The 15,464-nt window shown below is 41.1% G+C and overlaps 1 protein-coding gene and 1 long non-coding RNA gene across 2 annotated transcripts in view; one reads left to right on the top strand and one right to left on the bottom strand.

The window, feature by feature from the left end:
• Positions 1–2,555, bottom strand: part of LOC117805839 — a 30,377-nt gene extending 27,822 nt beyond the window's left edge. Inside the window, exon 1 of the long non-coding RNA XR_004629532.1 lies at positions 2,330–2,555. This is a non-coding gene — a long non-coding RNA (uncharacterized LOC117805839). The remainder of the gene's footprint in view (positions 1–2,329) is intronic.
• Positions 2,556–6,499: 3,944 nt separating this feature from the next.
• Positions 6,500–10,615, top strand: dio2 (iodothyronine deiodinase 2). The gene is made up of 2 exons (XM_034674423.1): positions 6,500–7,001; positions 9,469–10,615. The coding sequence occupies exons 1-2, from the start codon at positions 6,777–6,779 to the stop codon at positions 10,057–10,059; spliced, it is 816 nt and encodes a 271-aa protein (XP_034530314.1). The 5' UTR covers positions 6,500–6,776; the 3' UTR covers positions 10,060–10,615.
• Positions 10,616–15,464: the final 4,849 nt, after the last annotated feature.

The raw sequence follows: 15,464 nt of genomic DNA, 5'->3' as shown, positions 1-15,464 counted from the left end.
ATGGTAATTTCTCTAACACAAATAAGACACAACTGAAAACACAATAATATAATCCCTTTCTCCATCCTACCCTGTTCTCTTCTCAGAAACAAACAATATCAAACAGCAGAAACATGATGTTAGAGTTAGGAGAATCACGGAGGAATGTCCTTCCACCAGAACTCTCTCCTTTCCCTTCTTCTCTCCAGATCCCTGTCGTGCGTCAACTCCGTCTCAACCCTCTAGCTCTCAGGCGTCGTGCACTCTTCCTCACCCTGAATCTATCGACGTCTCACACCATGGGAATCCCGAAAAAACAAATCACACATCAAGCACATTCCTCTTCCTACTTTCGGTGGGTTTAATAACATGTTAACGGATTACAGATGGAATTGCAACATCCACCCAGCACAGAGTGTGCTCTGACTGATTGCACACAGAAGCTTTCTTGAGTCCTCCTTTTTATAGTTTTGTTTTTCAGTCTGCAGGATATCATTTCATCACACGGTTAGAAAAGAATAAAACATCAGTGAAACCTAAACGAGTCCAGATGAAGACCAACAAGAAGGACGTCCACATTGAAACTGTTTTCACTGACAAACTGACACAAAACAAACAATGTATCTAACGACGATGCTGTTACTCATGTTTTTACCGTCTTTCCTTTCTATTCATGTTTGTTTCAGATGAGCTATGAGATTTAAATTGTTGCTGGTCAATCAATCACTTATCCGAAGAAACTTTATCCTCAGACACTTTCCAAATGGATCAGGCCTAGACCGTACTCTATGTCGTATTATTAACAAAGACTCAACATCAAGACCGGATCAGATCCAGTCCCATCTTACAGACTGGACTCAGTCTGATCTCATCTTAATCCACCATGAGCAGAGCACTTTGCAGCATTTAGCAAGTTACAGTGGCAAGGACAAACTTCCTTTAACAGGCAGAAACCTCCAGCAGGACCAGACTCATGTTAGACACACATCTGCTAAGACCTAGGTAGCTCCTCCTCTAAAAATGTCACTTCTCCAAACTGCTCGTCTCTGATCTTTGACTACGAAAACAAACCAGAGTTCGATTCCCTCTGCGTGATAAAACCTTAAATCAGAAGTGAGATGTGGTTGCTTTCATTAAATGAATGCAATAAAGATAAAGACAAGAAGCAAGAAGATACAGATAAATACTGACATCAGTGCATGGCACAGTATTTCCTGATGGGTCTGTGAACAACACAGATCAGCCAACATGTTAATACATCAATGCATCCCTTGTTTCACATGTTGATGACATTTAAAATCTGAATATTATTATTATTATTAAAGCCGTGCATACTAAATCCATGAAGTTATAATTGTGTACAGCTCTGGAAAACATTAAGAGACCACTGCAAAGATGTGTTCTTCTTCTTCTTCTTTTCATACATTTATGTTTGAGTGAAATTAACCATTTTACATTTCCCCAAACTTTCCAACTTCCAAATAAAATATTCTGATTTAAGTCTGCTGTTTGAGGAAGATGTTCAAGTTAATTTTTAAACAGAATAAAAACATTTTAACTCAGGAAGAGCTCAGTCATAAATATTTGTTGGAACAATCCTGATTTTTATGGAGAGTTTTCATGCAGCTTGCATCTTGGCATGCTCTCCATCAGTCTGTCATATCGCTGTCGGGTGACGTTATTCCATTCCTGGCCTGAGTTGAAATTCAGCAGACACCGGAACAGAGTCACTTTCATGCTTTTAGAGGGACTTATTTAAAGACACATTTATTTCCGTCCACGCATATGTGGATAGTTTGAAAACCTTTCTCTCTGTATCGGTCTTACGTATACGAAAAGAGTTTAAGGTCACTGAAAATGGAGGTTTTTGAAAAGGCCTTCCAAGATAAGATAAGATACTCCTAAGATACTCCTTACTCATGGTGGATTAAGATGAGATCAGACTGAGTCCTGTCTGTAAGATTAGACTGGATCTTCGCTCTTGTGGGGTGCTCCCAACCTGCAGGGGTCAGTAGCTTCCGAAAAAGCCTGTGTGGTCCGATCCAACAGAAGAGCTCAAACTGCTGGAGAGGAAATGCTGGTTCTGACAGAAAGATGTTAACACATTACAGTTTGTTGTGCATGGAGGTCTGCAGACCTGTCATGGTGTCCAAGTTGTCCAACACTAGACATAAAGTTGAAGGTGTTGGCTTTTTTAGCTTGCACCTCAGTACCAGCACGTCGTCCTTGCCTCCTTCTCCTCAGCTCGCAGGGAACATCGGAGAACATCGGTGGAGAGGTTTTAAAAACTCTGTTTTGTCATTTTCATTTTGGAGAATAGAAACGAAAGCTTTGGGAAACTCTGACGTACCTGTGCATGGAAAACGTTGTTCTTTGTATTGTGTATTGTCCAAGATGGCGGGCCACCGGTTTGTTTAAGTCTTCTTGGTGCTGTCAGGTTTAATGTGCACTCGATCATTACACCGCTGTGCAAGGGCGAGTTATAGCTGTCTGGCAGTGCTGCTTCTGAAAACGCAACCGGTGGGTGTTGACGGACAAGAGTGCACGGAGCCGGACTGCAGCGGATCAGAGATGGACCAGACACGGATCTGGTGGAAGTCCCGTGTTATTGTTCTTCTTATTGTCTGACGTGATGGACTGATTACACATTATCGCCACCTACTGGTCTTGCATGATCATCTGAAGTTTCCATATTTTCGTTGTCGTGAAATATTTGGAGGAATATCCAAAAACAACAGAGACGTGGACAGAAATTTGTTTTGAAGAGAATATCCGTACAGACTTTGGAGCCGGAAGTGGTCTCTCAGTTTTTTCCAGAGCTTTATATTTTAACATTTGGGACATTAACATATTCAGACAAGTATATTTTCATCATGACTCGTTTTCTTCGACATTATATCCCTCATATTCTGCAGCATAAAACCATCTGCATGTTTTATTTTATCCCGGTCATATGATAACACTACACCGTAAAGGATTTCCCTGAACCTGCTCTCTTCCCTTGTGCAATTTTCTCAGCAAGTGTTGGTGCAAAATCTAAACCCAGTGTGTTTGTTTAATTCTTTGGCAAAATAAAACATTACGCTGAACATAAATCGAGCCGACACGGACAGATATGAATCTTACTTTGAGATATTAGAAAACAAAGATAAGTCGAGTAAATCAAGCTGTCAGTACAGCAGACATTTGATCTCATGAACCTTCTTAAAACACGATTTAAAAGTTATTTAAAGAAACTGAAGAAACATTTATTTTGGAGCATTATTGGCTGGCATCATTTATTCATTCTAATGTCCCGAGCCTGTCTGAAGATGAAGGTGAAGATCTTTTCTCCATAAATCAAAGTTTCTTCCTTCCTCCTGTCTTTTTTTCAGGACAGCATTACCTCACCTCTCTCTGGCCTTTATGTGGGTCACCATCGAGGTCACGGTCTTGTCCTCGCTCTCTGTGCCAGGCAGGAGAGGCGTTTCACATTCAGAGGACGAGGCTTTAGCAGCAGTCTGGCCGTGGTTTGGCACCGAGCACCAGGCAGTGAGGATGGGGGGGCTGAACGGATAATAGACGTGGCATCAAACCATGGCCCAGTAATGCTGCTGCCAGTGGGGGGGTTCTTCAAATCCTATTAGCGGCGTGGATAACAGAATGTTACTATAATGGTTACAAGCCATTCAACTCACTCTGTACTGAAAACAAAATGTGCAAAACTTTATCAAATGTGCTCTCAACACCAAGTTTTAATCCACATAAAAACACAGTTCAAGCTGTATTAGGCTGCAAGACTCTTCCTTCTAAGAAAGTCCGAGCCAACACCTTGAACTTTATGTCTTGTGTTGGACAACATGGACACCCTGACAGGTCTGCAGACCTCCATGCACAACAAACTGTAATGTGTTAACATCTTTCTATCAGAACCAGTATTTCCTCTCCAGCAGTTTGAGCTCTTCTGTTGGATCAGACCACAGAGGCTTTTTCGGAAGCTACTGACCCCTGCAGACCGGGAGCACCCCACAAGAGTGAAAATCCAGTCTAATCTTCCAGACAGGACTCAGTCTGATCTCATCTTAATCCACCATGAGCAGAGCACTTTGCAGCATTTAGCAAGTTACAGTAGCAAGGACAAACTTCCTTTAACAGGCAGAAACCTCCAGCAGGACCAGACTCATGTTAGACACACATCTGCTGAGACCGTGTTGGAGAGAGGGATAGAGGGAGATTAAGAGAGAGAGAGAGAGATGATAGAGGTGAGACGGATAGTAGTAGTTGTAGCAGCTGGAGTCTGGCACGTCCACAGCAGCAGAGATCCAGAGGAACCTACGAGACAAGGCAGCTCAGGGACTCCAGAAAGGTCTATGCTTAGGAACTTTAATGGGACAGGAAGAGTTAAAGTAAGAGACAGACAGAGAGAGGAGAGATAGGGAAAGACAGGATCCCAGTGTGTCAGTCTAAGCCTATAGCAGCATAACTAAGAGCTGGTCCAAGCTCTAACTACAAGCTTTATCAAAAAGGACATTTTGAAGCCTACTCATAAAAGTAGAGAGGGTGTCTGCCTCCCAGACCCTGACTGGTAGATGATTCTAAAGGAGAGGCGCCTGATAACTGAAGGCTCTACCTCCCATACTACTTTTAGAGACTTTAGGTACAACGAGCAGGCCTACATGTTGGGAGCGTAGTGTTCTAGAGGGGTAATAGGGCACTATGAGCTCTTTAAGTTACAAAGGTGCTACTGCTTTGTCCACAGGGGGCGCCAAAGTTGACACAAACAGAAAGTTCCCCACAGGAGCTTTAAGCATAACCTAAGACATGCTCAAATTAAAGGTTCTGTAAGGTTTGCATGTTTCACTCATGCATTCTGTCATTTTATATCAACAATCCCGACATATATTTTGAGTCACCCATCTCTGCAGACAAATCCTGACTGCTGCACTTTGTCACCACATTTCACAACACGTCATCATCAGTGACACAAACATTCAAAGGCTCTTTCTCTTACTTTGTTCTGTTGCAAACAAAGAAATCTAGTTATTGTTTTTGTAGCTAAAGATGGATGTAAGCAGAATTATGTTAAGTGACCACAGGAGATCTGTCTTCATGCAGTTTGACGGCCGGGCTCGTGTTTAAGATGGAAGGAGGCCCGGGAAATCTGAGGTGGTTTTGATAAAAACGTCAAAAGATATTAATAAAAATCTGGAGAGCTCTTTTGGCCATTTTCATGCACTTATGAAACCTCAATTTCTTCATGAGGGGACCCTACATCTGTGCAGTATCAGTCAGGCTTTCTCCTGCTGCATGACAAATCTCATAAAAGTGAGTTAAGTAAACTTGGCTAAATATCTGAATATTGCACAAGAAATCATCCGTGCTGCAGCGTTTTAACTTTCTCAGAAGATGACTTTACTTCCATTAATCACACGCTCTGTGGAATAATCCACACATTAAATAATCTGACATTTCTGTTTTATTTTCAGATGTCTCAGAGCAGTAACTTTAAGTTTTGGTCTTTGTGTTTGTTTGTTATTGCACTCTAAAATATGTAATTCCTCTCTGGTGTTTGGACTCACAGATGTTTTCTTTGTTTTGGGCCAAGCAGAAGGTGACAAAATTTATAGACAATCATCATATTCCAGTTTGTAATTTTGGGAATAAAGTACATGAAATAGGTCTTAAATGAACTGACCACAACACAATTCAAACAAGCTTGCACTACTCATTATTTATAGTTAATTATCTATCTATTTATTATTGCTGCTGCTATTTTATTATAAACCTGCAGCGGTATTCCTTTTTAGACTTGTATATTGCTGCTACTGTGAACTGTACTGTGTATATAACCTGTGATTTTTTATGTTTGATATCTGCGCGCTGTTTTTTCTGTCCTTTGGTGTTACCTGGCTGCTGGAATCTGAATTTCCTGAGGGAACCTTCCCAAATGATTAATAAAGTTTTGATCTATCTATCTATCTATCTATCTATCTATCTATCTATCTATCTATCTATCTATCTATCTATCTATCTATCTATCTATCTATCTATCTATCTATCTATCTATCTATCTACATGTGGGCTGTTAATCAAGTTTTCAATTAAACTTCAAGTTAGACTTTAAATATAGAAAAAAAGAGTGAAGTGAAAACTTGGAGAGTCTCCTCCTTTTATCTTGTGCAGCACTCAAAGTTGGACTTTCTTCTCTTCTCCCGTGGGCACTTGAAAAAATCCATTAGGGCAAAATATTCCCCAGCTGAAGATCGTAGCAAACAGAAACTTTTGGATCAGTGGTGTGTTGTAATAAAACACAGTAGACGATAAAACTGAGGGATTTTAACATTTTCCACTGAGTCCATTATATTAGAAAAAAATGCACAAAAAGAGAGAAAAGAACAAAATTTATGATCGACGTGCGGCTCGAGGGGAGAGAAAGGGAGGGGGGAGGGAACCGAGGGCTTGCTCTTAATCTGACGTCAGCTTTAAAGATAAGCTGTGAAGCTTTTAATATGAACGTCAATGCTCGCCCCTTTGGGGAGTAATCGAGCTGCAGGAGCAGAGCGTCATTACGCACGACACTGAGCAGCTGGAGGGGCAGAGGAACAGAGGAGTCAGCACTGCAAGGAAACACCTGAAACACCTTACTCAGTCCCCCTGCAAAACGTCTGGATCAGTCCCTGGATCAGTCCCTGGATCAGAGAGGTTAACAATGAGGGGAGTGACCGGGACCTCCGACGGAGCGCTGCGCTTAATGAAGAGCACTTTGGAATAATCCTCCAGCGGTTTTACAAACACACACACAGAGAGAGGGGGAGAGAATGGGAATGGCAAGCGAAGACCTGCTTGTGACACTCCAGATTTTACCTGGGTTCTTCTCAAACTGTCTGTTCCTCGCGCTCTACGACTCCGTGGTGCTCGTGAAGCGCGCCGTGTCGCTGCTCAGCTGCTCGCGGCCCGCGGGCTCCGGAGAGTGGCGCCGCATGCTCACCTCCGAGGGGCTGCGTGCCATCTGGAACGGCTTCCTGCTGGACGCACACAAGCAGGTAACACCTCTGCACTTAATCAAGAGTACAGGGATTTCATTGAAAACATCCTAACGTGCAGTGTCACAGACCCAAACATGGAAAAGTTTCACACTCTTAAGTCCCACAGCTCTCTGACATGCTGCACAGTTTCAGTGACACATCTTTAGTAAAGTGAGAGAGGCTTACATTTCCCTGATTCTACGAATGCATTCAAAAGTGTTGAGAGAGAGAGAGAGAGAAAGAGAGAGAGAGAGAGAGAGAGAGAGAGAGAGATAGATAGATAGATCTCATTTCCACACTTGTTGTTATTCCCTATCAGATAGAAGTGTACATAGTGTGTATATATCTGTAATAGTTGCCATAATTTATTATATTTTATTTTGTTCTATTTTATTTTATTATATTTTATTTATTTTATTTATTTTATTATATTTTATTATATATATATATATATATATATATATATATATATATTTATTATTATATTTTATTTTATTATATTTTATTTTTTAATTTATTTTATTCTATTTTATTGTATTATATTATATTTTACCTTTGTCATTGCTATAATTATTGTTATTATATTTTTTAACTATGTTAGTACATTGTTTTATTCCCCTGTCCCGTGTTGTAAGCTGCTGTAACAAAATAATTTCCACCAACAAGACAAATAAAGTATATCTTATCCTATCTCTTATCTTCATCAGTCAGTGACTGAGTTATGAAATGTAACTCTCCTCTGACATGCGGTTCAAGCATGAAGTCATAATAATGTTGTCATCCAGCATCACAGAGTGATAACAGAGCAGATTAATGACAGCAGCTGTACTGCAGCCTGCAGGGGGGTAAATATCATTTACCTTATAAAGTGCTCCTGGTTCACGTTCAGCTGGGATGAGTTCATTCAGTAAAATCAAAGTGCACCGTTAACTGCTTGCAGCCTGTTTGCACCAGTTGCTTTAAGTCTAAGTTTAAACACAGTTATAATATGCAGTTAATGCTGAGGCACATAAAGCTGCAGCTGAGTCTGAGTGAAGTGATAATTGTGACATGTGTCTCAGATGTAAAACATAACATGTCAGAGTCATAGTGAGTAACAGCAGTTTGAAGAGCATCATGTTTACATAGATGACATGCCAGTCATTCAGAAGAGTCCTATCTATGATATTCTAATAACAATGAAGCTGTCTGCTATGGTAGCAGTTTGTGCTAGCCACAAAGCTAAACAGGAGTACTTAAATCTGTCTATCTGACTTCACTCTTGGACCAACATCATATTTTTTTAATGCCATGATGAAAATGAACCATGATGGCACCTGTAGATCTTCAGTCAGCAGTTCCTCAGGTAAACTCAAACTAACTGTTTGTCACCCTGCGATCGATTTCTCTCTCAGCTGCACTTGTATTTCATTTGTTCAACTTGATACAAGTCGAATGTTTTGCAGTGTTAACCTCTCCGCAGTTGTATTTTACATTTGCACCCAGAGGTGATCCTTTCTGCCTTGAGCACACAACTTCTGTTTTACACACAAGATGATGACCTGTGCCACTAAACATCGTTATTTTCCAGTAATTTACTCTTTGATTGTGTTAAGACTGTCCGCAATCTCATGAGCATTAAACCAGAACTAGTATTTTGTGTGTAACATAAGCGCCCTCTGTTGGACAGAGGAGAGGGATGCGCCCAAGTGACAACCTCAAAATATGAAGCCCATGCGGAAGTGTTATAAACTGTGATTTATCAAGAATCCACTTGAGGCTGGCTGCAGAAACACCGGAAACCACATACACACCAATTCAAAGAAGACGACCTTTACAGCAGAAATAAAAATGTTTACAGCCTGGTACAAAAGACAAGTGTAGTCTGGATAGCTCATTTCTCGATCGGCACACACTGTACAGGGGGTGATTTTTTTTTCTAATGCGCCGATATTGAAGATATTGAGATTACGAGTCTTCGAATGAGAGGCACAGCTGACTTCATTGGAACACTGTAGCTGTTGGCTAGGAGGCTCAAAGCCCGCCTCTTTACGTCACACTCACTCGACAGCAGTTATGTTGAGTTCAACATTTCCATATGGCTGCCGCCGACGATTGGCCTCAAAACAGTGCTTCAGAAACAGATGGGTGACGTCACGTATACCATGTCCATTATTTATACAGTCTATGGATGCGCCCCATGTTGTGTTGATATGTAATTAGCTCAGTTAAGTCTGTTTTTCTGAGTGAAAGTGCTCTTTAACCCGGGATATGTTTGAGAGAACTTCTGAATTTAATATTAAACCCTTTTGTGATTACATGGATATGTTGTAGAGTAATTGTGTCTCACTCAGACTGTATAAATAATCAACGTAGTATCTGTGACGCCATCCATCTGTTCCTTAGCACTGATTTGAAGCCAATCGTTGGCGCTCTGTTCTGTTTCACTTCTCTGTGCTGTTTGAAGAGAACAGATAAACACTGATCCCTCTTCTTACCTCTTCAGGTGAAACTTGGTGGCAATGCTCCAAACTCCAAACTGGTGAAGGTGCCCAATGCGTCTCGGTGGAGCGGCAGTCTCGGTAACAAGACAAATGTGACCCCTGGATCCAGAACCCGAAATGAAGAGGAGTGCCACCTTCTGGATTTTGAGTCATCTGATCGCCCCCTGGTGGTCAACTTCGGCTCGGCCACCTGACCCCCCTTCCTCAGCCACCTGCCGGCTTTCCGGCAGTTGGTGGAGGACTTCAGTGACGTGGCTGACTTCCTGTTGGTGTACATTGACGAGGCTCACCCGTCTGACGGCTGGGTGGCCCCTCCGATGGGCTCCTGCTCCTTCAACGTCCGGAAGCATCAGAACCTGGAGGAGCGGCTGGGAGCGGCGCGCAATCTCATCGAGCACTTTTCTCTGCCGCCGCAGTGTCAGCTGGTGGCCGACAGCATGGACAACAATGCCAACGTGGCGTACGGCGTGTCGAACGAACGGGTGTGTATAGTGCAGCAGAGGAAGATCGCCTACCTGGGGGGGAAGGGCCCTTTTTTTTACAATCTGAAGGATGTGAGGCAGTGGCTGGAACAGAGCTACGGGAAACGGTAGGAGGAACCGAGGACAATTGAAGAGGACGTAGACATTCTTTCAGGAGGGACGTTTTTCACTTTAACAAGCTTTTTAAAGGAGAAACGAACAGCTGTGTTGTCAGAGATGGAAGGTAACTAAAAACCTTTACCCAAGTGCATTACGTCAGGACAAATCCAAGGTACCTGTTCTCTGACTATTTCATTTCTGCTTGTCTTTGCTTCGACTCGTCAACGATTCCAATGAACATGTTATTCTTTATACTGCTCTTCATGGATTTGACACTGTAAGGTACACGTTCTTCATTCAGATTGATAGCACAAGCATCATAACAAAACATATGATGTATTTTTATTTATAAGATGAGGATTACTCGATCCCTTGGAGGAAATCCTGTGAAATTCACCCTGTTTTCCTGGCAAAAAAAATGAAAAGAAAGAGGAGTACAAATGAGTCACATTTCTCTCCAGATGTTCAGTTTCCATTGGGCTGTATTTGTTTAGCTGTTGATCTGAAACACCACAATCTGTCTCCAGAGTTACAAACTGCTACTTTGAGTAAAACTTTGACCGCAGGACTTTCAATGTTTACACTTTTCTGCACCGTAGGAATGTCACTTTTACTCAAAGTTCGTAAGAAATCCAACAAAGAAGTAGAAGTACACATCCATAAAAAAAACAAAACAAGGACTGATGGGATATATACGAGCTTGCTAGCCATCATGGTTTTCGATTTCACAAATCACAGTCCGCTAAAAGCTCTTCGCCAGCTTGCGTCTTTTAAAGGAAACACAAGTTTCAATGGATCTTTAATTTAAGGATCTGAATACTAATAAGGAAGATTTTGATTCCTCTGTCAAGACAAAGATCAGCGAAGTCCTGCCTTTTTAACATTCTTAGGATTATCTTGCAGAATATCCTTGAGGTGTGAAGTTTGTTTGGAGTGATTTTACTTCCCTCAGACTGCTCTGAAAAACTGTGGCCACCCAAATCTGGAATTGCAAACATTGTCGCCACTTCCTCCTTGTCATCTCCTGTGTTTTCTCATTTTAAAGTGGCGTTATTAGATTTAAGAGTCCGGACTCATGTTGTCCATGAATCAGTCAGCGTGTAGAGTCCTTTCTGTTGTCCTCCACAGAAACGTAAGCGGTAAATCTGTCATTGTTTGCAGTCACGTGTGAGGTCTCTCACATTTTCAACATCTGTTAAGAATTTAAAAAACGTAAAGCGTGAGCCAGCCTTAACCCGACACCATTCATGTCCATATCATCTGCCCAAAAAGCTGTGAAAACCTTTGAAACCGTGCCAACTTTTCACATGCGAGGCCGTTCATGAGACGAGCATGTGACGTTGGCTGATTTCCAAATTAACAGCAGCAGAAAGATTGCAGACGACATATTAAGTTGAGGGCGCTTCCTCTGAACTCAGGCCGGAATGTTTTCATTTTGGTTAATTCTGGAAGAACTGAAAGCTGAACGACATCACCGTCTCCTTTATACGCTCATAGACTTAAACTTTATTAAATATGTCAACAACTGAGTTTTATAAACTCTGGTAGTGTTGAATTAAAGTAGATTACACATGGCTTTTTTGACACTGATCAAGAGGACAAAGACCTTTAAATAATACAAATTTCACCTGTCCATATTTAATCACCAGGTATTAAGTATTTACCTTTTAACAGTCTGCATTTTAAATGTCGACCCTGGAGTCTGATAGCTCTCTGTTGAAGCTTTGTGTCGGGAAACAAATGTTTTTACTCAAAGCTTAATCATTCTTTTAAAAAAGCTAACGTAGGTGTTTTAATTCAATTTAAACTGAACGACTCCAATGAAATGATCTTGACTTTTAGATCAAATAAATGCTGCACCAGTGTGATCTGAAACCATGACCTAGGGCAGGGGTTCCCAAACTTTTCAGCCCACGACCCCCAAAATATAGATGCCAAAGACTTGTGACCCCCACTGTCCCTCGAAGTGGTTAAATGTTGCTTCATACTTCAAAATGAGTTTACCTACATGCACATGTGACTGTGCTGCTGTGAAATAACCTGCTGCTACTGACCCTTTTGTTAATTAACCTGACCCTAACTTTAGGAGTCATCTGGCAACAAAGAAAGGCAGATAGTTAATGAAATCTACTTATGTGCAGGATTTTATTTCAAATGTAACTACTATTTTTGTCTATATTTTTTTGAATAATAGGTAAAATAAGCAAATTTAAAATCCTTTGTTAATTTGGAAGACATCTCGCGACCCCCCATTGGAGTCGCTCGACCCCTCAGAGGGTCCCGACCCACACTTTGGGAACCCCTGACTTAGAGGAAGAAGCTTTAAAGTGTTTCATCCTCAGGTCTGTTATGATCTGCACATCAGCTTCTGTGATGCAGTGACCAGCTAACAGTCTGATTATCTGCACCTGCATGCTCAGCTCGAAGGTGTTAGCTTAAACTCAAAGTTCTTTATATACTAAATTCTGTTTGACACAAAGTGCAGATGACGTCTGAGTTGTCAGCTGAGCCGTTAAAGCACAGAGTCGTCGTTTGACATCACGGTGGCAGCATGAAACAGGAATACACTGCAGCAGCTTAACTACAGCGCACCACAAGGGACAAAAAATGTCAATGTCAGACTTAAATCAAATCAAAGTTAACCCATGAACACTGACAGCCCTAGTTTTAATTTTAAAGTCTGATCACATTCCTTTTCTATCCTCTGATACTTTCACATTCAGACTATGTGGAGTTTGGACTCACTTCATTCTGCGTTCCTTTGTAATCTCTTTCTCTAACCTGATTTTAATTCTGTGCGGTTTTCTTCTCCTCTTCCTACCGGCGCTACATTAACCAGATAACTTTCTGCAAGTTCATATAACCTGACTTTGTCCACCAGAGACTTTGATCGTAGTGAAGATCTGCTCTTCCCTACAATCAGAGTTTCGTATTTAACAGAGCAGTGCATTAAGCTAGATTAAGCTTTTTTCTCTGCGCTAAAATTAGCTCCACGTCCAGCTATGTCAGGTTGCATGGAGATCACGAGTAAACAGCCTTTTTAATGTCCAGCCAAAAATTCCTGACTGGCTCTGCCGTCTGACGGACTGGCTCCAGAGTTTAAGGTTTATTGTTATTCTGCATCATATATCCTTTTTAGGATCTAGATCTTTGCTGACTGCATCAAGTTCCTACATTTATATCAACCTTATGTGTCTGCCATGTGTTGGCTGTTTGCTTACAGCAGACATGAGGCCAATACAAACCAGGATACGGAGTGAGAGAGGTCACTTCAGGTTTAACCTGCAGCAAGCAACGTGGGTCAAAGTAGACAACTCATCCTGCATGTGAAATACGCTACCAGTCAAAAGTTTGGGCACACCATCTCATTCAATGGTTTTTATTTATTTTAATTATTTTCAACATTGTAGATTAATACTGAAGACATCAAAACTATGAAATAATCTGGATTACAACAGGACTGTCCACTGTGTACTAACCCTACCTCTGAACAACACAAACGATGGTCTCAAACACATTAAGAAGGCAAGTCATTCTACAAATGAACACTTGACCAGGCTCATGTTAATTAGAAACCATTCCAGGAGACCACTTCATGAAGCAGACTGAGAGAAACCATTCCAGGAGACCACTTCATGAAGCAGACTGAGAGAATACCAAGAGTGTGCAAAGCTGTAATGAAGGAAAAAGGGGGCTACTTTACAGAATCTAAAATATAAAACATATTCTGCTTTGTTTAACACTTTTTAAAAAAAAAATCAATAATTCCATTTATGTTCTTTCATAGTTTTGATGTCTTCAGTTTTAATCTACAGTGTTTACAGTCATTAAAATAAATACAAACCCTTGAATGAGAAGGTGTTTCCAAACTTTGGACTGGTATGTTTTTCTCAAACCTGTATTCTGTGGTTACAGTTAGTTCTTTTCTTGCTTATTTGCATTCAGGTGTTCATTTCCAGAGAAGTTCGACAGCTCCTGAGGGATCTTTGAAAATGTAGAAATGGTTGATGGAGAAGGCGTGAAGTCAATCCCATTGGCTCCACCAGCCAGATTGCTTCTGTGCATACGTTAGCTTCAAAGTTTGTTAGCTGCCCACTGCAGCAGTAATTTGGCTTAACTTCTTTACAAAGCGTGAACCTGCAGAGCAATTTATTCCACTGATCGTGGAGGTCAGTGAGCATATCTATACGTAGAGGAGGCAAAGATTAAATGATTTGGCCATTTTTGTTCTTTGATAATATTTCTTTTGCCTCATCCTGAACCAGTCAAACACCAGACTCTCGGTGCAGTAAGCCTTATGGTTTTATAACCTGAAAGATATCACAGTAAGAGATGTTATTGCTTGAACTAAATGATTATATTTCATTTATTTACTCTGTTGGGCGTTACTGGAGTTTCATGAGTAATTCTAATAATACTACTACTAACACTTGCACTATATAGACAGCTGTATCATGCACTTATAACAGGGCATTGCTATCAATATTTTCTTTGAGTGGTGTAATAACAGTCTTTGGTCCTGTCCACTTCTGACGGTGACGGCCTGAAAAGTCATATTTTTTATTTACTCTTTAAACGTTTCAGTAAGTGGTGTGATGATAGCTAGCAGCCTTGGTTTTCTGTTCTGTGATTTGATTGGCTGCTCTTGCATTACTGATTCCGAATGATTAGATACAATACGACACGTTGTTGCATTCTTGTTTGTAAATATAAATAAGCTGGTCGGGGACTCCTTTGCTTTCCGGGAGTGGATGAAATCAGTGACGTTAATTATTGCAGTGAGGATAATGATGGTTGAGGACAGTGTGTGCTGAATATGTAGGATACTGAGGACGATGGGGGAGGGGTGTGTGTGTGTGAAGGTTAAGTTTATGATGTAAGTTGGTGTCGTGAATGGAAAGTGAGCTATTTCAGTCGTATTTTGGGGCATTTTACCTAAATTGACAGGACAACTGTAGAGAGACAGGAAATGGGGGGAGTAGAGAGCGGGGGAAGACATGCAGCAAATGGTCGCGGCCAGGAGTCGAACCGGCGACCTCTGCGACAAGGACTAAACATTTTTTTATTTTTTTTGCTGTTGCTATAAAATTTGATGAATCTGGATTCATGTCTGGTCAGTGCTACAGTGAAGTTGCTTTTGGTGGTCATTAAAATTGAGATTTTTCATGATTTCGTAAGGCTGACGTTAGCTGCAGCTGGCAGGCAGCTGTTAGCTTGCTAGCTGGAGTGTGTATTGCTGTTTCCACGGTGCAGTCAGATGAAGCTGGTTTCTTATGTCCTTCTCTGGTTGGTGCTACAGATGTGGTTGCTGACAGCTGGCGTAGTTTCAAACTCCAAGATGCCAAACATAGTGATTTAGATTTTAGTCATCTCTGGTTGTTTATTTAACCTTTGAATGAAACGGAGTTGCATTTGGG

Source organism: Notolabrus celidotus, chromosome 22 (assembly GCF_009762535.1).
Source record: "Notolabrus celidotus isolate fNotCel1 chromosome 22, fNotCel1.pri, whole genome shotgun sequence".
In the NCBI taxonomy this organism is placed as follows: Eukaryota; Metazoa; Chordata; class Actinopteri; order Labriformes; family Labridae; genus Notolabrus; species Notolabrus celidotus.
The sequence above is the reverse complement of the archived record's forward strand: the minus strand, read 5'-3'. Positions and strand labels throughout refer to the sequence as shown.